General features: G+C 36.9%; 1 protein-coding gene across 6 annotated transcripts in view; it reads right to left on the reverse strand.

Annotated features, from left to right (window-relative positions):
* The window catches only part of LOC150099843 (protein Gawky-like), a 580,239-nt gene that overhangs the window by 213,438 nt on the left and 341,851 nt on the right, over positions 1 to 24,950 (reverse strand). For all 6 annotated transcript variants that reach the window (XM_090404074.1, XM_090404072.1, XM_090404073.1 and 3 more), the window contains one exon: positions 7,929 to 8,170. In XM_090404074.1, the coding sequence (XP_090260200.1) occupies positions 7,929 to 8,170 (242 nt within the window). The remainder of the gene's footprint in view (positions 1 to 7,928; positions 8,171 to 24,950) is intronic.

The raw sequence follows: 24,950 nt of genomic DNA on the forward strand, positions 1-24,950 counted from the left end.
CACTAACTTGCACACCCAGTTTCTTTTCATACTCAGACTTAGCTTTCCATACAACACTTGCAACTTTTCTGGCCTGCTGCTTTTAATTATCATAACTAACATCTTTATGCATGCAATATTCCTTCCACATCATCTTTTTCTTACAAATCTCTTGCTTAATTAGATTACACATCCATTTCACTCCTACTCTATTTTTCCTTCGACCTCTAGGGAGACATTCTGATATCGCATCATTTAAGTATTTTCAAACACTACAAACACACAGTTGATATCCTTCCCATCCAGTAACTGATACCATGGCACGGAACCCAGCATATCCCTTAGGTGTTCATAATTTCCTGCTTTGTAGTTCAGCATGTAATCTTTTCTGAATGAAACATTCATAAACTTAGCCACTCCCCAAGTGAGTACCATATAACCACTGTCACCAACTGGGGGCAGAATAGTTATGTCTTTAACTGAAACCCCCCTTCTGACACTATAATCAGATCTTTCACATGCTGCTTGAGTTGTTTCACAACAACTCAATAAATTCAGTTTCATTCTTCTCATGCAATTTTCACAGCTACAAAATCGAAATACAACATTATGATCTCTTTTTTTTTTTTACCTATCGTATTTATTTGTTAATGCATTTCTTCGTCACTAGTAACTGATCTACCAGATCTGTAACAACACCCTACAGTGTATTTAATCTTGTTAGACTCCACCTCACACCAGATGGCTTCAAACTCACTGCCACATGAAAAATTGTTACTAGCATTACAGTCATAGGTCTCAATTAACTGGATTCAAGACATTCGATATCATTAGTAGGACTAGGACATCCCCCCCTCCTCTCCTATCCTGTCTATTATTACTAAAAATATTGTACTCTTCGCACTCAATAACTGTTAGTACGTCAGACATATCTCACTAATGCCTACAACATGAAGTCCCAATATATCAACTAAGGCAACAAACTCTATTCCTTTGTTTTTGATACTTCTAGCATTTGTGTACAGACGTAATAAATTACACGCATGCTCTTTTGATTACACTTGTCTGTAATCTGCATGACACAATTCAACAATGTGCAGTTCTCTTTTTTTTTTTATCTAGTTCCTTACTTATGACTCTCTTATGAAGACATACTGAGAATTAGTAGATTCCAGACACTAGCAAACAGGAGAAAGAGAGGCGATATGATTGAGATTTAGAAACTTCCGAAAGGGTCATACAGGATTTCAATTGATGGAATTTTTCATTTTATGGAAAGTGGGGAAACAATGAGAGGGTATCCTTGGAAGTTGAGAATCAGTATCATCAAGAAGGGGAGATGAGATGTAGATTTTTCTCTCAGAGTGGTGTGTGAATGGAATGTATTGCCACTGAATGTTGTGTGTGCACAAGTAGAGTGAATGTATCAAGAACAAGTATTACAGCTAGTGAGTACAGTATGTGGCTTTTCTTGATGAGTCCCAGACTTCATGGAGTCAGGGACTTGAGGTACTTCAAAAATGATTGAGAAGGATTATGGAAGGGAAGCTTGGTGAAGAACAAGCTGGATTCAGGCCAAACAGAGGTTGTCAGGATCAGATTTTCAGAATACAACAAAGATCTATATTTACGTTTTGTATACCTGCAAAAGATATATGACAAGGTGCCAAGAGAAACGCTATTCAAAATGGTAGAGTTATATGATGTCGATGGGGCATTATATCAAGCAATAACTAGTTTTTATTTGAGTTGTAAGTCAGCAGTTAGAATTGAAGGAAGATGGTTTGATGTTAACCACCTTACCGGCCATTATGGATCAAATACACATCCTCATAAGCTTTGTATCCATCATACATTTCAACATAATATCAATGGTATTACAATTTTAACATGCACTTCGCATCCATGATAACCTTGACGTCATGGCTGGTAGCATGGTTTAATCTGGTGTTAGACGAGGATGTACATCATCATCATCATCAAATTCCTGCCATGTACCCTCAAGGGGTGTACAGGATATGATAGTACTACATGAAAAAAATTACATCATTATTAATTTCCTATCTACAATTTTCCTCCAAATCAGTCTGTTACTTGTCAACACTCCAACATTATCAGATCTTATATTTCTATCGTCTAAAGCACTTTGTACCATATCAATCCACCTACATCTTGGTCTTCCTCTGGGTCGTTTTGCTGCCAACCTGGCAGAGAACACTTATTTTGCTAATCTTTCCTCGCCCATTCTGTTTAAGTGACCATACCACCTGAGATTAGCTCTGCTAACGCAGTCCTGGATGCTGACAATGTCAAGTTCTTTCCTAATATCCTCGTTTTTAATATGATATTGCCATTGATGCCATCAGTTCAAGCCTATCATCTTTCTCAGGACTCTCATATCTGCGGTCTCTAGTCTTTGGTCAAGTGTTTTACTTCTGACCCAGCTCTCAGATCCATAAGTTAAAACTGGTTTGAACACTGTCTTGTATACAGCTAATTTAGTGTTGCAACTAATTTCTCTCTTATTCCATATGAATTTATTCAATTGACTTCCCACCATACCAGCTTTGCTGATTCTGTTGTCTATTTCTATATTTAATTTACCATCTTCAGTAAAAATTGTGCCTAAATAGCTGAAATGTTTTACTTGTTCCATAGGTTCTCCATTCACAACACAGTTGACATTTTCAATGATTCTGCCTATTTTCATTGTCTTTGTCTTTTTATTGCTGACCTTCATACCATATCTATTACAACAGCTATTCAATTTAGTCAGAGAATCTTGCAGACTTGTAGCGGATTTATTTAGAAGTATAACATCATCCGCATAAAGCAAAGAGCTGACATTAACATCTCCAATTTTGATATCAGGTTTAATACCACATTCCTTCATAATGTGATCCATATAGATAATGAATAACAGAGGGGATAATGTACATCCTTGTCTCACACCAGATTTAACATTAAACCATCTTCCTGTACTTCCTTCAATTCTAACTGCTGACTCACAACACAAATAAAGACTAAGTATTGCTTGATATAATGCCCCATTGACACCATATAACTGCAGCGTATTGAATAGCTTCTCTCTTGGCACCTTGTCATATGCCTTTTCCAAATCGACAAAACTTAAATACAGATCTTTGTTATATTCCCATGCTTTCTCGACTATTTGTCGTAAAGTGAAGATCTGATCCTGACAGCCTCTATTTGGCCTGAATCCAGCTTGTTTTTCACCAAGCTTTTCTTCCACAATTCTTCTCAACCGTTTCTCAAGTATACTTGCATAGATCTTGCCAGGAACACTCAGTAGGGAAATACCTCTGTAATTCTCACATTCAGTTTTATTTCCCTTTTTATATATGGGTACTATGAGAGCTCTACTCCAATCATCGGGAATTCGTCCCTCTGTCCAGGCTTTCTGAACTATGCAGTGCAGCCACTGTAGGACTCTCATACCACCATACTTCAGCATTTCTGGTGGAATATCAAATACTCCTGCTGCCTTTCCACATTTTAAGCTTTTGATGGCTTTTTCTACTTCAAGTATGGATATGTATTCTTGACTGCATGCCTGGTCAGTGTTTTTTACCACTGTGCTGTCATCACTGCTTGTTTCATTTAGCAGTTTTTCAAAGTAATTACTCCATACTTCAAGGATATCTTTTTCTCCCATTTTCATGTCACCTTTATCATCTCTAATTCCTTTTATAGAACTCTTTCCTCCATTCTTAAGCTTCTTCAACAACCTCCAGAATATTTTGCCACCTTCTTGATATTTATTTTCTATATTCTTGCCAAAGTCCTCCCATGACTTTTTGTTTAGCTAGTTTTACACAGTGCTTAGCAATCTTGCATTTGTCTCTATATTCTCTAAGAGCACAAGCAGACTTATTTGACAGGAACTTTTGGTATGCTTTCTTCTTTTCCTTCACTGCCTCTTTAACTTCCTGTGTCCACCAGGGAGTTCTGATTTTTTATCCTTACAGACAACCTCACCACATGCCTCTCTGGCAGAATCAATCAATGTTTTCTTCAGAATTTGCCATTGAATCTCCAAGGTTTGATTCATGTTCTCAAACTCTTTCATTTTTTCTTCAATAATCTTTGTGTATTTTAGTCTACAGCTCACATCTGAAAGCTGCTCAACTTTTATTCGCTTTAAAACTTTCTTACATGTTATTCTTTTCAATATGAAATTCAATTTTATCCTGCTCAAGACTAAATAGTGATCACTTCCAATTTCAAATCCTCTGTACACTCTGGTGTCCTGCACCAGGGAGAAAACATCACTATCAACAATAACATAGTCAATGAGACTTTTCTTATTCCTAGCCTCTTCTCTCCATGTGAATTTGTGCACATTTCTATGTTGGAACATGGTGTTAGTAATAACCAGTCCATGTCCTGAGCAGAAATCCAACAGATATTTGCCATTATTAGCTTTGCTCTTTTCTCCAAATTTTCCCAAAATATTTTTGTATGTCTCACAATCATTTCCTACTCTGCTATTTAGATCCCCAACAAGGACCAACTTTTCATTTTTCATTGTGTCAGTCGCTTTTTCTAAACCCTCAAAAAATTCCTCCACTTCTATCTTAGTAGAACCTTCTGTGGGACCATAGGCACAAATAAGTCTCATTGTCCAGTTCCCCATTCTCATATTTGTCCACATTACTCTACTTGAGACTGACTGCCATTCAAGAAGATTAGCCTCGTATTTTGTGTTGAATACTATGGCTACTCCTTCTTTTCCTTGATTGTCATTGCCTGAATATAACATTTTGTATTTATTGCTCAGAAAGATCTCACCAGTTTTGGTCTTTTTTGTTTCAGTCACCCCTATTATGTCGATCTGGTACTTATCTAATTCCTCAGCTAGCTCCATTTCTTTGCCATTCAGGCTTCTTACGTTGATAGTACCGATCTTTAACTCTGGTGATGTTGAGTTGGGGTTTATTTTCAGATTTGTTCCAGTAGCTGACTTTTCGCTGTATGCCCTAGTTCCCTGGCGAAAACAACGGGGGCCTTGTTTAACCGGGCGACGCCCCAGCCGGCATGAAATTTTGTCATGTTGTACCATCATTCAATATTTTGGTTTAACCAATAAGAATACAATTTGGTCGGCTAAATCCCAAATTGCCAGCCCATCCTCGTCCATTCAGTATCCAAGTAGATATTATTCATTATCTATATGGATCACATTATGAAGAAAAGTGGTATTAAACCTGATATCAAAATTGGAGATGTTAATGTCAGCTCTTTACTTTATGTAGATGATGTTATACTTCAAAATAAATCCAGTACAAGCCTTCAAGATTCTCTGACTAAACTGAATAACTGTTGTAATAATCAGCAATAACAAGACTAAGACAATGAAAATAGGAAGAAACATTGAAAATATCAACTGCATCGTGAATGGAGAACCTATAGAAAAAGTAAAACATTTCAGCTACTTAGAATACAATTTTTAGTGAAGATGGTAAATTAAATATGGAAATACACAATCAAGAAAGTTGGTATTGTAGGTAGTCATCTGAATAAATTTATACGGAATAAGAGAAAAATTAGTCAAAACACTGAAGTAGCTGTATACAAGACAGTGCTGAAACTAATTTTAAGTTATGGATCTAAGAACTGGGTTAGAAATAAAACATGTGACCAAAGAGTAGAGGCCACAGAAATTTCTCAGGACTCACATGAGGGTCCTGAGAAAGATTAGGGGCGTGAACAGATGGTATCAATGGCAATATCATATTAAAAATGAGGAATATTAGGAAAGAACTTGACATTGTCAGCATCCAGGAATGTGTTAGCAGAGCTAATCTCAGATGGTATGGTCACTTAAACAGAATGGGAGAGGAAAGATTAGCAAAACAAATGTTCTCTTCCAGTTTGGCAGGAAAAAGACCTAGAGGAAGACCAAGTTTTATAGGTGGATTGATACAGTGAAAAGTGCCTTAAAAGACAGAAATATAAGATCTGATAATGTTGGAGTCTTGACAGATAACAGATTGATTTGGAGGAAAACTCTTGATAGGAAGTTAGTAATGATGTATGTTTTTCATGTAGTACTATCATAATATCTTGTACACCCTTTGAGGATACATGTCTGGAATTTGATGATGATGATAAAAGTTAGCAATTTGGGGGATAACAGTGAGCACATGCTGTGCCTTCTTTTTGTAGGTAGAAAGTGTTTTGCCACACAAAATAGCCAGAACGGAGCACATGTGCACAAAGTGCTGTGATATCAGGCAGAAATTTGTTCTGTAAAAGAATAATTGTCATTGATTGGGACATTTGTGAAGAGGACAGCGACATCAAAAGTGACTAATAAATAACACTCACACAAAGCAAAGCTGTTGATGCACTGCAAACCTATAGAGAAGACCTTACGTTAAAGCAATTGAGTCCTCCACAGAACCCAGTTCTGGAGTGTGTTGAAAGTGGTGAACTTAAAAACTCAGTGACAGAAGGCAGTGTTTTATCTTGAAGAACAACACAAGTGTGTCAAAAACTTTCTGAATAATGATTTTTTTGTAAAATTGGAATACCCATATCTCTTCAAAAAATTGAATGTGATGAATATCTTGCTGTAGGGAAATAACATGCATGCACATTCTGAAACTCAAAAATTTTTTTTTCCCCCCACTTGGTTAGACTATAAATTATATATTTAGTTTAATCCTTTATCCAAGAGTAAGCAAACAAAGTTTGCGCCTGAAGGTATCATCAGGACTGGGGCAACTCGTGGCAAAGGTGGACTAAGTTCACAAAACGGTCTGGATAGTGACCCTTCCCATAATGCATAGCATTATATATGTCCACAAGGAGATGCACTATGGGATACTAAGGAAAGCGATGTGAACTTAGTCCACCTTTGCCACGAGTTGCCCCAGTCCCGAAGATGCTTCAGGCGCAAACTTTGTTTGCTTACACTTGGATAAAGAATTAAACTAAATATATAATTTATTCTGAAATTCAGGGAAGATTTCAGCCTTCAGAAAAAGAAAAAAAAAGTTACTGCTATGGAAAAGCAAAATAAATGAAGATGGCTGCAAAGATTGTTTTCCTATGTTGCAGCAGCTTGTTCCATTCAGTGAAGTTTATTTGCCCCATGAAATTATATCTGTTTTTGAGGAGCATTTAACACAGCTCAGTGACCACTGAAAAATACTTTCCAGAAGATACAGAGAAGATAACATGGATCCAAGACCCATTCAAGGCTAAGTTGCGATCTGAATTTACCCCTGCAGAAGAAGAAAATATTATTGATGTGTCTAATGACAAGACTAAAAACAAAATATGGCAGCACGGAACTGAGTTTTGGATATCAATAAAACATGAACACCCACTGTTAAGTGCTAAAGCACCAATAACACATCTTTGTGAAGTTGAGTTTGCATTGCTTGTGGTGATAACAAGCAAGTACTGCATGAAAATCAATGTGGAACAGGAAATGAGGGTAGCAATGTCCAGTGTGATTCCAAGGTTTGAGAAGTTGTGCCCAACAGGTATAACACACTCCATTAGTAATTTTAGTTATTTAAGAATGAAACAAAAATATTAAATTTAGTTTAATCCTTTATCCAAGTGTGAGCAAACAAAGTTTGCGCCTGAAAGTATCTTCAGGACTGGGGTAAGGTGGTACAACACCAAAATATTGTTTTTTCTTTCAATTTATGTGTATTATTTTTTAAAACAGCTACTAAGTTTTTCAGGACACATACTTGTCAAGTAATTTGGACCAAACTATTTAATAAATGGTCTGTTAGATATTTCTTTTGGACTAAAGGAAGAACCGTGAAAAAATGACACTAAGGGTGCTGTGAACCAAGAAAGCTTGGGAACCTCTAGAATAAAATTGAAATACACCTGCATAAATAATAAATATGATTAAGATAGAAAAATATCAACAAATACTATTCTACTAAAGCAAAACTTACTGTTTTTCCCCATCCTTCACTGTAAGCAGCAGCAATTCTCAATTCTGTCATATGATCTTCTAGTCTAATTTTGTTTGCCACATTTCCTGCCGAAGTATGATTCCCTTGGTCGTTTTGTGATATATTATTTGCTGAATTATTCCCAGAACCACTATTAGAATTACTCTGAGGTGGTGATGGAGGATTTAGTCCTTTTCCTGCTGCCTGTGCCCAAGTATTCTGTGGTTTAGGTGGAGACATCCCTAAAACAGTAACATTGTATCTTATATAAAAATATATTTGAAAACAAGAACTTATGAAAAAGAGCATGAAAGAAAATTAGTAAAAAATATAAACAAAATATTAAGTAATTAATACTTAAAGCTGTCTTTTATTACTGAATTTTATAATTATTGAAATGTTTATCAAGTCATTGCACAATAAGGCAGCAGTAGCATACTGTAATATTTTGGGAGACTAGATTTTGCTGCCAAATGAGGACACTGTATATTAATGAAATAAAAATAAATTTTATATTTAAATACTTTAAAAATATTTTCATTATTCAGTATAATTTTTAATAAAAAGATTGAAAAAAGCAAATGGAAATATGGAGGTCCAAGGAGGTGCACTATTGGTGATAGGTGTATCATCGTTCAGTGAAACACCACCATTCCACTTTTTGGAGGAGTGAAGTGGCCTTTATGCCAACCACATCAAATATGCAGATGATATAGTAATACAGTACTGGCAATATCCATGCTACAATTAGAAAAAAAAACACAAAAAAAAAAACAGTCCATCTTTTAAATGAAACATGTAAAAACTTTGGAATGAGGATGAACAGCAGTAAGACCAAAATAATGAAAATAGGAAGAGAAGTTGAGAACATCTCGATAACCGTGAAGAACCAAACTCTAGAACAAGTAAAATTCTTTGTATACTTAGGAAGCACCATTACACACAATCCAGACAGCACCAAAACAGTAAAATAAAGAATTAACATTGGATGGTCAAACATGGAACAATAAACTCTCGAAACACCTTAAAATCAAACTACTGAAAGGCATGATCATCCTTATGAGTTAACATATGGAAGTGAGTAATGGCGACTCACTAAGAAGGAACTACTCAAAATAAGTGCATTCGAGGGGAAGTGCCTAAGAAAAATAAACAAAACGTACTGGACTGAACATAAAACTACAGAACAAGTAAAGCAGGATCTCGACTACCAGGACAACCTCACAGACATTATTCTTCAACAACAGCTCCGGTGGTTCGGCCATGTCCAGAGAATGCCTCCTCACAGACTTCCAAACATTGTGCTAAATGGAAGAACAGGAAAACAGCGTCCATCCAAAAGGCCGAGGAAATGTTGGCTCAGATCCTTTAAAGAAAGAGGTGAATTCCCCAACTTCATTACTATATTTGAGAAGACTAGAAATAGAACATTTTGGAGACAGATTGCGCAAAGGGTACTCAACCCATCAGCAGATGGACGAGATGAAGAAGATATGGCCTATTGTTAAATTGTAAATGAAGATATTTGAGAATTATAACACTTCATTCACATTTAACATAATCTACCATAACTTAAGCAACACTTGTAAATATTATTTAATGTTAATCTCTTGATTGTAAATTATTATTCATATAATTACTTTGAGTCTGTTTATTATTCTTTAATTATATACTTTTGGAATTTGTATTGGTAATGAAAGGACTCTGTATCAAAATGTCGTTCAATTTATCATATTTATTCCTATGTTAATGTTGTAAGAAGCTGTGCATATATATATATTAAGAATTTGTATTTATCATATTTAAATGTATTTTATGGGAACTATGAATTATTACCTTATTTGTTATTTCCGAAAAGGAATGTAAATATGTAGAATTCTGCTAATATGATTTTATGTACTTCTGAATGATTTGGTTAATGATTGGTTGGTAAAAGAGAAATGGAGTTAATTTTAGTTAGCACATGCTTAGAACCTGAACGGCTGTGATATGGAGTGAAGCCGGCAGATGCAAGCTGAACTGGCTAGAACCGAATTTGGGCAGGAAGAATGAACGTGTTTAATTGGAAAACGAAAGTAAAGAGAGAGGAGAAGCGTTCAGGACAGTAAGGAGTGAAGTAACGGGTGGCAGTAAGGGGATTTGGGAAACACCGTAAATAGATTAAGAAAGGACTGGGAAATTAATAGGCAATTCGGAATATTTCTACAGAATTCTAAAATCATGACGAATTCCAATTATTTTGAGGAAGAATAGTACAAAGCTGAATTTAATGCATAGAAAATAAGGAATAAATAGATTGCCTAAAACGAGTGTATCAAGACTTGAAGTTCTATGTTTAATATTTCAGTTATTATAGTGAAGATTTCTTTTGAATAGTGTTACTTCAAAGTAATAGTTAACTACAGTTTTAAGTGTGCCTATAGTGAATTCAATGTGTAAACGGTGTAACCCGGTAAGAGCAGTCTATTTTTTTTATATTTCAGCGTGAAGAAATAAGAGTTAGCTCCGCCTGATATATCTTAACATTAACTGTGGCGTTCTAGCCACAAAATAGCCGAAGTATGGAGCTTTAAAGTGTTTCCCTATTGAAATGATAACTGCCTCACAATAAAATTAGTTTGTTGACTAAGAGAGAATTAAAGAATTCTACTTTAAGAATAATTAATGTAAAAATTCTGGAACATTGAACTGTGTGAACCATTTTCAATTATTTGGAAGAATATAGAATTGACAGCTGAATGTTTGATGCCTAACGTATTATGTTTGTTATGAGTATTTGAACTAAGTTGATGTATAAGAGAATTGAGTTATCTCATTGAATAGAGACAAGTTGTGAAATAGTATTAAAGCGTTGAAGGATAAGATCTGTAAATTTAACTTTAATCTTTAAACCAAACCAAGTGGCTACTAGTGTCTCAGAGATATTTTGAATATTGTTCAATTAGATTATCTTGTTTAAAAAATTATGCTTAAATGTACATGTTCTATAACCCTGTATTAAATGTTTATTTTATTGAATTCAATTTGTTGTTTGCCTGATTTTTCTTCATTGCACCGCTCATAAAACTTATTAGAACCTTGCAGAAGCCTTAAATGATAATATTAACCTAGGCCTGTATAAAGTGAGATTGCAAAAGTTAATTGATGATTGATTCCTCTGTATTATATAGACTAATCTGGATATAGAGTGGCACAGGATAACATAAATTTCCTTATATTCGGATCAGTATCAATCAGCATCTAACAAAATAAAAACGGAATTTAAAGAAATAAGAATAGATCCAACTAACCAACATAAATGGATCAGTCAGCAAGATGGACGACACAACATTATGCCATGTTTTCTTCCTATATGCAGTGCTGGTAAATGCCTTCTTATTCATGCTCTCCACATCTTAATCTTTTAACTAGGGTGTCAGTACTTCCTCTATTTGAAGGTACAGATTAAAGAAGTTTCCACAGGAAAGCCACCAGATAGTGCATGGGACTGAACCTGTTAGTAACTCTTCGAGAAGCTCAACAATCAATTGGTGAATAACCCTGCTGCTTAATTTATCAGGTTGTACCTGGAAGGAATAAGTATAGTAGCTTGCAGAGGTTGCTGTGAGCAAACTGAATGTTGTATGTACCTTGTATTCCTGTTCTTTGATTTACTTATTTCTACACACTGATGATGTGATGATATTTTCAGTACAAAATATATGTACTTTTGTTAAAGTTTATTACTGTGGTTATTGTGTTTTGTGGTTTAAATGTCTCTCTTACCTAATGGTGGTACTCCAGTTGTACCAAAAGCTTGTGCCTCCTGTATTGTCACCTCAAGTTGTCATACTCATGTAGCATCTACCCTACAGCTTGGAGTCAACCTTTTATCAAGGGAAATAAAAGTGAAAGATTAAACTATTGCCATAACCTTAATACTCTCAAAAATAATGGAAAGGTCACCAATAGCTAATTGCTTTGCTACTTACAGACCAATTATTTAGTGATCGGATTCTGCCATTCTCATTCCACAGCAGATCTCCTTTACCAAACTAACCCACATACCCACCTTTTGGATGCAGACCATGAAAAAGTTTGGAGAAAAAAACTGAAGTGGTTATTCTTGATATTTTGAAGGATCGAGTCTGGTATAGCGACCTTACAATTTTCTGGCATTCCTCTTCCCTTTGTAAATGGATATCGCCAACTTATTCAATGTAGATCATAGTAGATAGTTTCATCAGATTTTTAAATTAATGCTGGTGTATCCCAGGGTTCAGTGCCATTACCCATACATCAGTAATATTCTCTTCCTGACGTCCAATCCTATTTATAGCTTTGCCAATGACAGGACTGAAGCTACCCATCTAATAAACGACTGCCAGTAAATATTCCATCGCTGCTGATCAACAGGAAATCTGCTCACATATGTCACTCACCTCTGGACAAATGCCATGGAGAAGTTTGATGAATTTCAAGTAGTTGCACTTGATATCTCCAAGGCATTTGACCAGGTCTGGCACAAGGGCTTACTAAGCAAACTACCATCGTTTGGTCTATCTCAAGACCTCTGTAGTTGGATTGCCAGCTTTCTGACTGGACGCACACTATGTGTGGTGGTGAACGATTCCTTATTCTCTCACCATTCAACTAATGCCAGGGTTTCATAAAGTTCTGTCCTCTCACTAATCCTCTTCCTACTATATATCAATGACCTACTTCAGCTTACCTCCAACCCAATACATAGTTTTGCAGACGACAGCACATTGCACTCCTCCCTTTCTTATGATAAACCTTACTCCACACAACTCACCTCAATCTACAGAACATCAACCACCACTACCTTCAATTCTGGACTCCAAGCCATTCTCCAATGAAGCTCAGATAACCTAGTCAATTTCAATGCTAATAAGACCCAGTAGTATCTTATTTCTCATAAAAAAATAACCATTTTCTCCCAGTATTATTTTTGACAACATCCAAATTTCCAGACAATTTGAGATTTCCCTTCTTGGAATTACTTTGACATCAAGCCTCTCTTTGGCATAAACACATAACAATTGCATCCTCAGCTTCTAAAAAACTACGATTTCTCTTTCGCTAATCTTATACAAATAACAAATCTGCCCAACCACCAAGTATTGCTCTCAAGCATGGGATGGGGCTCCCAAAAAAAAGCTCGACTCAATACAGAGGAGAGCAACCAGACTTATTAATGGCCCATCTCTTACCAATCCCCCACACACACACACTTTTGCACACACGATTGGTCTCCACACTATGTGTATTCTACAAACATTTCCATGGAAAATGTTCATCTGAAATAGCATCAATAATTCCCCCACTTAGTACTAAGCTTGTTGGAAAACATGCAACTGTTGCTCAACAGCCCTTCGCGGTGCACCTTGAAACCCACAGAACAAGTTTCTTCTCCTCCTCCTCCTCCATCCCTGCAACTGCTGTGCTATGGAAGAGTCTTTCCATTGTTGTGTCCCCCAGGAAATACAATATACAGTCATTCAAATCAAATGTAAACAAGTACCTTCTTTCCCAACCCACCATTCATACACGGTACTAATGTACTATAAGGTTGACCAACCAACCTCTCATGTATGGGTTCAACATAAAAAAATCAACATGCCACAGATGTTGAATGCAGGAACGAGATGAGTGTGGGTCATTGTCACAGGATATAACATTTTATCACATAGTCTAATTCATTATGTAGATTTCTTATGTATGCTGTCCAGAGTTGATTTAATATCAGGGTTTGGTTTTTATTACACTGGATCAGACATTTCATTTCACTACCCACTTTAAATTTGAGTACATAAGCATGTATGGTATTTTAGTGATCTGCCAATTAATTTGATCGTATGAAAGGCTAATAAAGATTTATATGCTCATTTTTTCTCCACATCTTACGAGGGTGGTCTGAAAAGTTCTCGGCCTAACAATGAAAAAATGGATTTATAATTTCAAAATTATTTTCTTTTTCAACATAATCTCCCTTAAGACTAATACATTTATTTCAGCAATGCTCCATCACCATTATTCCATCCCTGTAGTGGAGTAAGATCTGCAAAATACCCCTCTACAGCTGCAATCACTTGATTTGAAGAAAAACTCTGATCAGCAAGGAAGAGTTTTAGTTCTGGGAAGAGATAGAAGTCAGAGGGAGCCAAATCTTTGGAACATGGTGGAAGTTCCAACAATTCATAGTGCACATCCCTTAATTATCCCATTGCCAAAACACCATTGTGGGCAGGTGCATCGTCCTGTTGAACAATGATATTTTCTTCTGCAAACCAGGTCTTTTCTCACGAATTTTTTTTGTTTAATCTAGTTAAAAGATCAGAATAATATCCCCGGTTATTGTTTTATCCTTTTCAAGATAATTAATAAACAAAATGCCTTTAGCATCCCAAAACACTGATACCATGACCTTTCCTGATGATGGAATGGACTTTGTCTTCTTTGGCAGTGAACAACCAGCTTCTGTCCACTGTTTTGACTGCTGTTCGGATTCTGGTGTGTAATGGTGAATCCAAGTCTCATCCATAGTAATAAATCAATGCACAAAATCAGTTTTATTCTTGTTAAAATGCTTTAAGCGCTGTTTAGAGATTTTCATGTGAGTGCGTTTTTGATCTGCTGTGAGCAAACGCAGCACCCATCTTGCGCAAAGCTTTTTCATTTGCAATTCTTCATGCAAAATATATCCTAAACATTTGTTTGAAATGCCTATAGTCAGTAATTTCACGCACTTTGACTGGGAGGTCATCCATAACATATCGTGCACTTCGTCAATGATTTCTGGTATTGTTACACTTTTTAGACTTCCTTCACGTGGACTATCTTCAAGGCTGGTACGGTCACGTTTAAACACCACAGCCCATTTCTTAATTGTCGAAAACAAAGGAGAAGAGTGCCCATAAACTTTTATGAACTTTGAACTAATTTCTTTAAGAATTTCTAACCTTCTTCAACAAAGAATTTTTTCACTGCACGATACTGAATTTTATCCATTTCAAGGGATACAGAGAACACTTTTGTTTCAAACCACCGTATAAAACAAACTACTTGATAAAATGACTTGCAATTTCACATGGATGCTTAGGACAGATGTACCAACTTAGAAAAAAAATCTTGCCAATAGTGTTGCCATCTATGGTCGTGGCCAAGAACTTTTCAGACCACCGTTGTATGTTCTTTTTGACGGATTTCAAACTGTTTCGTTTTACTTTTTTTTGCCAGTATTAATTTAATAATTATGATTACTACAAGCAACAGGAAATCTCAAGCCAACCAAATGCTCCAACCAGTTAAATTCACCAAAACTCTCAACCCTAATCATCCTCTTAACACATTGTTTCATTAAAACATACAGGAAACTCGGTTATCTGTTCCACATCTCACGTTTTAAAATCAAATGGCTAGCACCTGTCATGTTGATGGCTTGCCATTTATATAACAGGTTTTATGTTCCTTTTTTTCCCCCCTTATTTTCTGCTTTTTTAAAATTCTTAGTTTGTTTAATTTATTTCTTCATTATTGATTTATCATGTTTTTGTCTATCTGATAAGTTGATAACATCTTCAACATTAATTATATACTAACTCGTTCTCATCAAGTCCTGGTCAAAAGTACTGTATCATCCTTACCTTCAAAAATGCACACAAGTATGTCAAATTAACTTCTTCTTTCACTACACGTTATTCCTGCTTCCTATGCAGGGTCTGCATGTTACTTAGATGAGACTTCTTTTAAGCCTGCCGCTGGGGGGGGGGTATATTTTTTGACTGTAGAAGCATATGTTCACGGCCTGGTTTGCAGGATGAAAAACGCCAGATAAACTGGCAGAAAAAACTCTACTGCCCATGCCCAAGACCAGCTAACTTGCCTATGGCTGAGGAAGATCCTAAAGTTCCTCACGTCTTTGATAGGAATCGAACCTGGGACATTCCTTCCCCAGGCATACGGTTGCAAAGCACAAAGCCACTAGGCTAACCGCGTGGACACAAGTATGTCAAATTAACAATCCTTATTTACAATCCCATTTATTTAGCATCTCAGTAACCTAGTTAGATAAGTCTTAAAAAAATGTGCTCCAATATCAAAAACATCTCGACTTACTTTGTATAATTTCAAAAATAGGAGCAACATGATTTTCAAAATTTAGCTTTCATTTTTTTTTTTGTTGAGGTAATAAAAAACCAACAAACATATAATGGAGGAATATCATTAGATATCTATAAGAAGCCAATCCATTCAGGAAAATATGTTCAAGATATGTTCAAGTCACCTTAAAAAACTTAGAATCATTAAAGATGAAACAAAAAAAAATGAACTTCCTTTTCTGCTTCCAAGTTTCTTCAAAATGGTTAGAGAATATATTACCAAATAACATACTTTTCTCTAAGAAGCCAACTAGTAAGAAAACAAAAAAAGAATATAAACATTTTCCTTACCCAGTATATTGACAAAGTCAAGAGTCAACATTAGAACTTCTTTTAAGCCAGTCCACACTTCAAGAAATTTCTACATTTGTCTAAAGTTCCAGTTTTCAGTCAAACTGGAAAGTTTAGAAATTCAAAAGAAAAGCATCATATCAAATATAAAAAGTGGCATCACTTCACACCCTTTCCCAAAGCATCACAAAGTAAACTAGTCAACTGTCTCAATTCTTCTTCTTCTTCTGCAGCTTCTCCCACTTAAGTGGGGTCACTGTTGATGATGAGTCTCCTCCACATCCTCCTGTCTTGGGCTGTCACCACATCCAAGTTCATCCTCAAGTCCTCTTCTACCAGCTCCCTCCATCTCTTCTTTGGCCGCCCATGCTTCCTCCTTCCTTGCACATCCATCTGCATGACCCTTCTTCCCACATATTCGTCCTCCCTCCTCATCACATGACCAAACCATCTCAACCTTGCCTCCAATATCTTCGCTCCTAAATTCGTAACTTTCACTGTTCCCCTCACATAGTCATTTCTCAGACAATCCTTTCTGGTCACACTGCACATCCACCTAAGCATTCTCATCTCTGCTACTTCCATCCTACTGATGTTATTTTCCCTCAGGGCCACAGTTTCTATAGTATACGCCATAGCTGGCCTCACTACTGTCCTATAGATTTTGCTTTACAGATTGATCGGCACCCTCTTATTGCATAACACTCCAGCCATCTCCCTCCAGTTCCTCCAACCCGCTTGTATCCTGCATCCCACTTCCTTCTCAGTTTCTCCATCTTCTTCCACTGTTGAACCTAAGTATCTAAAGTCCCTCACCGTCCTGATAACATTTCCTTCCAGCTCTATCTCCTGGTCGCCACCCACTATGCAACACATATACTCTGTCTTACTTCTGCTCAGTCTCATACCTCTCTCTTCCAGTACTTTTCTCCATCTTTCCAGTTTAGTTCCCATTTCTTCTCTTGAATCTGCACACAACATTGTCCAAGGCACATCTTCTCTCACCTCCTCTGTCACCACCTCCATCACAATGTTAAACAGAAATGGACTTAATGTTGACGCTTGATGCAAGCCAACTGTTACTTGAAAACTTATGTCTGTCCCAGACAGGTCCAAACACTTGTCTTCACATTTCTTTACATCTCAGATGCAATTAATATTTCTCTGGAACCTTCTTTTCCCTCAGACACCTCCAGACTTCTTGCCTTGGCACTCTATTGTATGCTTTCTCCAGATCAATAAATGCTAGATGTAGCTCCCGTTTCTTCTCTAGAAACTTTTCCATCATCTGCCGTAACCCAAAGATAGCATCTGTTGTTGATCTACCAGGCATGAAGCTAAATTGTTCCTTTGCAATCTCCACCTCCTTCCTCAATCTTCCATCAAGAACCTTTTCTAGGATTTTCATTGTGTGGGACATCAACTTTATTCCTCTGTAATTTTTACAGTCTTGTGCATCCCCTTTACCCTTGTAGATGGGGACAAGAGTACTCTCTCTACATTCCTCGGGTATATTTTCCTGTTGGCAAACTTTCATGAACAGTCCCAAAGCAGGTCAATTCCCTTTTCCCCCAGTGCCTTCCATGCCTCCAGTGTAATCCTGTCGGGGCCCACCGATTTTCCATTCCTCATCCTCTTCATGGCCTCCGTCACTTTCACTCTACTGATGTTCTGCACCATCCCCTCAGAAGGCTGCCCATCTTCTCTGTGTCCTTGCATTTTCCTCATTCAAAAGTCCCTCAACGTATATTCTCCATCTGTTTCTTATGTCCACATCCCTCCATAATACTCTTCCTTCAGCGTCTTTGATCTGCCTCACATGTAAGATGTCCTTTGCTGCTTTATTTCTACATTTTGCTAGTTGGTAAATTTTTCTCTGTCCTTCCTTTGTTTCTAATTGATCATACAGATCTTGATATGCCATGGCCTTCGCCTGTGCCACAACTCTCTTGGCTTCTTGCTTTCTCTCTCTGTCCTCTTCCACTCTTGACTCATCCCACTTCAGCTTTGCCTTCCTCTTAGCTGTCACTGCCACTTGTACATTATTATTCCACCACCACCAACCCTCCTTCTGCTCTCTAATCTATCCAGATGTCTCACCAAGCACCTCGATTGCACAGCTCAGGATTACTTTTGAATTATGTTTCCACCAATCTTGTACACTTTCCAGTCCATCCGAAATCCTCTCCAACACCCTCTCCCTAAAACGATTCCTCACACTCTCTTCTTTTAAGCGAAACCACTTAATTGTCTTCATCCCATGGCTTCCAGAGGTTCAATTTCTTTTGTGTCAGAAGGAAAATTCTATTTCCTCTTTAGTAAAACGCAAATGATCTTGACAAACGTCCTTGACACGTCACAAGGACACCTGTCCAGATGAATGGGTGAATGCAGTGGAAATGTCACCGGAATTTGGCATGATTACTAATTTCATTTGGAATAATGTGAAATATTTTGTCTCAATGACTTCCTTAAAAGACAATCTCTTGTTAAGGAATCCTCTGAGGTGTGATCACAGCGTACCTTAAACAGAACTCTTATATTACACAATATTTGAAATCTCTTATATGGCCTATGTCTCTAATTGGACCTCCATTTCTCCAGTAACCATCTAAGCACTTGCACAATAATAAACACCTCTATGTCAAATGACTTACCTTACATGGCTATTCCACTTTATTTATTAATGTTAAGAGTTTTTAAAAAAAAACTGGTGATTACAAGTTCCCATCTCTTTGTTAGTCTGCATATTAATTGAAGAAAGGTTTGATGAGGTTTTTGTTTTTATAGAAATATATCTATTTGTAGCAAAACGATTTAAAATGTGTACTTTGTTTGGGGGATAAGATGTTAATGCAGCAAATGACTAGCTTTGTACTGTTACTATGTCATTTTTGTAGAAGGTGTGATGGTCTGAATAGTGTTATTAAAATTTAGGTACTTGTTGTAGTATATAGGTTCTCAACAGAGGATAAAGACGGGATACAGGTGACTACGTTTTCAGGAAACAACAAGCAACAACTGCTTTCAGCTTACGGTAAAATTTCAGCTATCTATTATAAATTGAATTCTAGGGAGGTGTGAAAAAAAGTGTATTAACTGCAACCATATGTTTTTTTTTTTTAGGAGGGGGGGTGGTGGATAAAAGACATTTCTTCCTCAATCAATAGATGAAAGCAGCAACTTCATAACCGTAACTTGGGGATTTAAAGGTTTTCTTTTATGAAAGATGAATGGATAACAGAATCATTACTACACTGGTTTCAATAAGTTAAGAACAAAGTTAAAATAACTGAAAAACTATGTTGATTTTTTATGCCATTCGGTGAAAAACAGCATGATATGAGATGTGAAAGAAATGTCCATAAAACTGTAAATAAATGGTTTAATTCAGTAACAAATGAGAACATGAAGACAATGGTCATAAACAAGGTCAAAATGAGATTGTCAAAGTGCTTCAAATAAGAAATATTGTCAACCCTCACAGCAATACAGTGCTCAATGCAACAATGCTTCGTGTTGTTTATAATGTTGTCCAGGAGGTCGGGGTTGGTAATAATCATTGCTCCTTATTAGAAGTTTTTCCACTTGGTTATACTAAAAATTAAAGATACCAAGAAATTCTATACTTGGTTTAATCCTTTATCCAAATGTAAGCAAACAAAGCTTGCGCCTGAAATATAATCAGGACAGGGCAAGTCGTATATAGAAGCTAATGACTTCACATCACTTGCCTTAGTATCCCATAATGCAAAGCACGTATTTTTACAGCTATGTATAATGCTATGCATTATTGGAAGGGTCACTACCCAGACCAGTTTCGACCTTTGAGGTCTCGTTAGCGGGAGCCAGACCCTGAGATGATACTAAGGTTGAAGTAATGCGGAAGTCATATTTTATACATACCCATAAGTATCACATTTCATATATACATACCTGTAAGGATATGTGCTTTGCATTATGGGATACTAAGGCAAGTGATGCGAAGTCATTAGCTTCTATATATGAGTTGCCCTGTCCTGATTATATTTCAGGCACAAACTTTGTTTGCTTACACTTGGATAAAGGATTAAACCAAGTATATAATTTCTTGGTATCTTTAATTTATAGTATGACCAAGAGGAAAAACTTCCAATAACTATCTCAAATCCAGAGTATTTTAATAATAAGGTGTGCCAACTTTTGGCAACTCGTATATGAAAATATGACTTCTGCATTACTTCAATCTTAGTATCACCTCTGGGTCTGGTTCCCACTGATGAGACCTCAATAAAGGTTAAAACCAGTCTGGGTATAGTGACCCTTCCCATAATGCATAGCATTATACTGCCCATAAGGATATGTGCTTTGCATCATGGGATATTAAGGAAAGTGACCACCAGTACAGATTCCATCAATGCCGATCAACAGATGACCTGCTCTCATATATCACCCATCTCTGGACATATACCATGGAAAAATTTGGCGAATCCCAAGTAGTTGCACTTGATATCTCTAAAGCCTTTGACTGGGTCTGGCACAAAGGCTTACTAGCAAACTTCCATCATTAGAATGGTCTCAGGACTTCTGCAGATGGATTGCCAGCTTCCTGTCTGGACGCACACTATGTGTGATGTTTGATGGCTCCCTATCCTCCCACCATCCAACTAATGCTAGGGTCCCACAAGGTTCAGTTCTATCACCGACCCTCTTCCTTCTGTACATCAATGACCTACTTCAGTTGACCTCCAACCCATACACAGTTTTGCATATGACAGCACACTGCACTCCTCCCTTTCATTTGATAAACTTTACCCTACACAACTCACTTCAACCTACAGAACATCAACCACAACTTTCCTTAATTCGAACCTCCAAGGCATCCTCGACGGGGCTCAGATAACCTCGTCAACTTCAACACTAGTAAAACCCAGTTCTATCTTATTTCCCACAAAAAAGAACCATTTGCCCCCAATATTATTTTTGATAACACTCAAATACCCAGACAAGATGAAATTTCTCTTCTCAGAATTACATGACATCAGGCCTCTCCTGGCATAAACACATCACGCCATTGCATTCTCAGCTTCCAAAAAAACAAGGCTTTGTCTTTCACTCAAGACGTTACTTCACTTCAAAACAGCTGTTAACCTTATACAAATCACAAATCTGCATAGCTATCGAATACTGTTCTCACATTTGGAGTGGGGCTCCTAAAAGCTCGACTCAATACAGAAGAGAGCAATTAGACTAATAAATGATCCATTTCTTACCAACTCACCCCCCCCCACTTTCACATAGACGTTTAGTCTCTGCAATTTGTATATTCTACAAATATTTTCATAGAAAATGCTCATCTGAAACAGCACCAATAATTCCCCTACTCTGTACTAAACCCATTGGAACACGTACAGCCACCGCCCAACATCCCTTCATAGTACACTTTGAAACCCACAGAACAAGTTTCTTTTCCTCCTCCTTCATCCCTGCTACTGCTGTACTGTGGAACAGTCTTTTCCCTGATGTATTTCCCAAGGAATACAATATACAGGCTTTTAAATTGAATGTCAACAAGTTTCTCCTTTCCCATCCCACTACCCATATATGGTACTATAGGTTGACCAGCCAACCTCTCGTATATGGGCCCAACATAATAAAAAAAAAAAAAAAAAAAACTGATGTGAAGTCATTAGCTTCTATATATGAGTTACCCTGTCCTGATTATATTTCAAGTTCAAACTTTGTTTGCTTGGATAAAGGATTAAACCAAGTATATATTTCTTGGTATCTTTAATCATTGCTCCTGCAAAACTCTCTAAGTCATCACTCACTGTTTAAGGAGGGGAGTGGGTGGGTTGAGAGCAGCAATACATCTACCTAGAACATCTCAGACATGCTGAATAAGATCATGAAATCTGGCTGGCCAGTCCATATATACAATAGCCTCTTCTTGAAGATGATAAACACAGATTTCCAAGACCTTGTCTATAAATTATAGTATTCATGGTTGCACTAGTGAATACATACAAGTCAGTCCATCCACCCAAAAAATGCCTTCCCAAACCATCACTCTACTTCTGCCATAAGTGACCTTTTCACGGATATTAGAGGGATGATAACGTCTTTAGTTCTTTTCAGATAACAGTATGCCTTGTATCACTTTGTAAACAATGACTCAGACTCTTCATTGGTCATGGGTCCAGTTTACATGGAGTCAGGCCCATTTCAAATATTCTCTCCTATGGCATGGCAATAGGGATATGCAGACCACCTTGGTAAAGCCTTTAGTGCAAGTGGAAGCAGATACCAATTTTGTAGCCAATGCAAGGTAAGATCATTGCTGATTTGGGGGGAAGCACTCTTGTTTCAGTGAGCAGATAAAGCTATAGTCATCCACTGTGGTTGGAGCCCATGGCCTTCCTCCACTCTAATTTGGGATGCTGGTTGTGACTGCTGGAATTGGTTCCAGTATGTGAACCACTGAATAGCTCACATGCACCAATCTGGGTACCTCTGCTTGACATTTAGTCTTATGATGGCTTGCCACCTGAATCCATTGGTTAAATGATGTCTTGTAGCCATATCAAAGAATTTTGCTGTCACTAAATGTCTTGTTCTCACTCCGGACACAAAATGGAAAACTACTCCAAAATGCCTCCTTTTCTGCCATGGCCATTTGCATATACCACTGACAGTACCTCATTTGTACAATGACCAGACATAGAATCCTTTTTACACAATATACTTTACTTTCATGTTTTTTCCCTTGTTCCACTGAGTTATTGCAATTTTCCTCTTCATTCCTTAATTTATGGAATCCAGCATAGTTTATACAGTGTGACATGAAGGTTTTTTCCTAATGAAAATTAATATTTCATTTAATAGTATGTTTAAACACAGTGACAAGTATACAATGTTGAGTGGGTAACCCAGTGTGTTCTCCACATTTTTTTGACCACAATTTAGGAGGAAAATTACTCTTAATTTCAATTTTTATTGATGGGTATTATAAGAATTCTATCCCGATCATCTGGAATTCAACATTTTGAATATGGTGTAGCCACTATATAAATCATGCATGTGGAGGTATAAAACTTTTATACCACCAAATCATCACAGCTGTCTTCCACATTTCAGAAGATTTTTAATTACTCTTTCTATCTCAAATATTAATATGCACTTCTAATTGCATTTTTATACTACCATTCTACTGCTGTGTTTTATTCAACCATTTTTCAAAGAAATTACTCTAAACACCTAGAATATCTTTGTCTCAGTGTTTATGTCAGCTTTATCATCTGATTCTTTTTTTTTTATAGGACTCCTTCCAGAACGTTGTGCTCCTTCATGATAATTATATTTTTATCTTTTATTATTTATCTACTATTAGGCCTTTCTATAATAACTTTCTTAGATTTTTTTCTGAACTATTTTGTCAAGAACTTCTGATACCCCCCCCCCCTCCAATAAAGTGAACTTCACCCAAGAAAGGCTGTAAATCAATAGAACTTGGGTGAGTGAGATAATCTAGAAACCAAGTTGTAGAAATAAAAAAAGTTAACTTTTCCATTTGATCATCTCATCAGAGGATGTAATTATAAATGAGGTGACAAATCACACTCTAGTTGGCGACAATGACCATGAAGTGATTACCTGGGTGGTTGCCAGCAGTGTGAGGCCCTCTGTATGGAAAGGGTATATGTGGAACTACAATGCTGGTGATTATGAAGAGCTCAGAAGACAGCTTGTAGGTGTAGCATGGAATGAGGAGTTAGCTGGAAAAGAGATTAATGCAGCTTGGAGGATATTCAAGAACTATCTAGAAGCAATATCTAAATGTATTCCAAGGGTCAGAAGGTTAAATAAGGTAGGTGTGAAATGGATGAATGAAGAGATTAAGCATGCGATACAGAGAAAAAAAGTGGTAATAACCATTCCATGAGGATTACAAAGACCAGACAAGGAGAGTGACTTGGTTGGTAAGGGTAGCAAAAGTGAAGTACAAGCGACAGTTAGCTAATGAAGCCAAAAAAGAATCCTAGGGAGTTCTTTCGATATGCAGCCAGCAAAAAAAACCAATGATTATGGAAGGATTGGAGAAATTAGAAAAATTGATTGAAGAAAATGGTATAAGGACAACTGCTGCAGAAGATATAGTGGAGATAGTTAATGAGCCATTCCTAAAAGTCTTTCGTTCTTGCAAATGTGACATCATGGAGATTGAGAATAGTTCATGATGGGGAGGAGAGACTGATTGTAAGTGAGCAAGAGATGTATGAGGAATTGAGCAAACTTGATGTTAATAAGGCTATGGAACTTAATAATATATCACCACGTATTCTGAAGGAATGTGCCAGGGAGTTGACATCTGCCTTGACGTATTTTTTTTAATATGAGTCTTGCAACAGGTCAAGTTCCAAAGGAGTGGAAGGAGGGCAAGATTGTGCCACTCCATAAGGGAGGTGACAGAACTCAGGCATCAAATTATGAGGGTGGTCTGAAAAGTTCTCCGCCTCAACCATAGATGGCAATACTATCAGCAAGATTTTTTTTTTTTTATAAGTTGGTACATTTGTCTTAAGAATCCATG

Source organism: Typopeltis vanoorti, chromosome 14 (genome assembly GCF_054136105.1).
Source record: "Typopeltis vanoorti isolate ZY-2024b chromosome 14, IOZ_Tvanoo_1.0, whole genome shotgun sequence".
Taxonomy (NCBI): domain Eukaryota; kingdom Metazoa; phylum Arthropoda; class Arachnida; order Uropygi; family Thelyphonidae; genus Typopeltis; species Typopeltis vanoorti.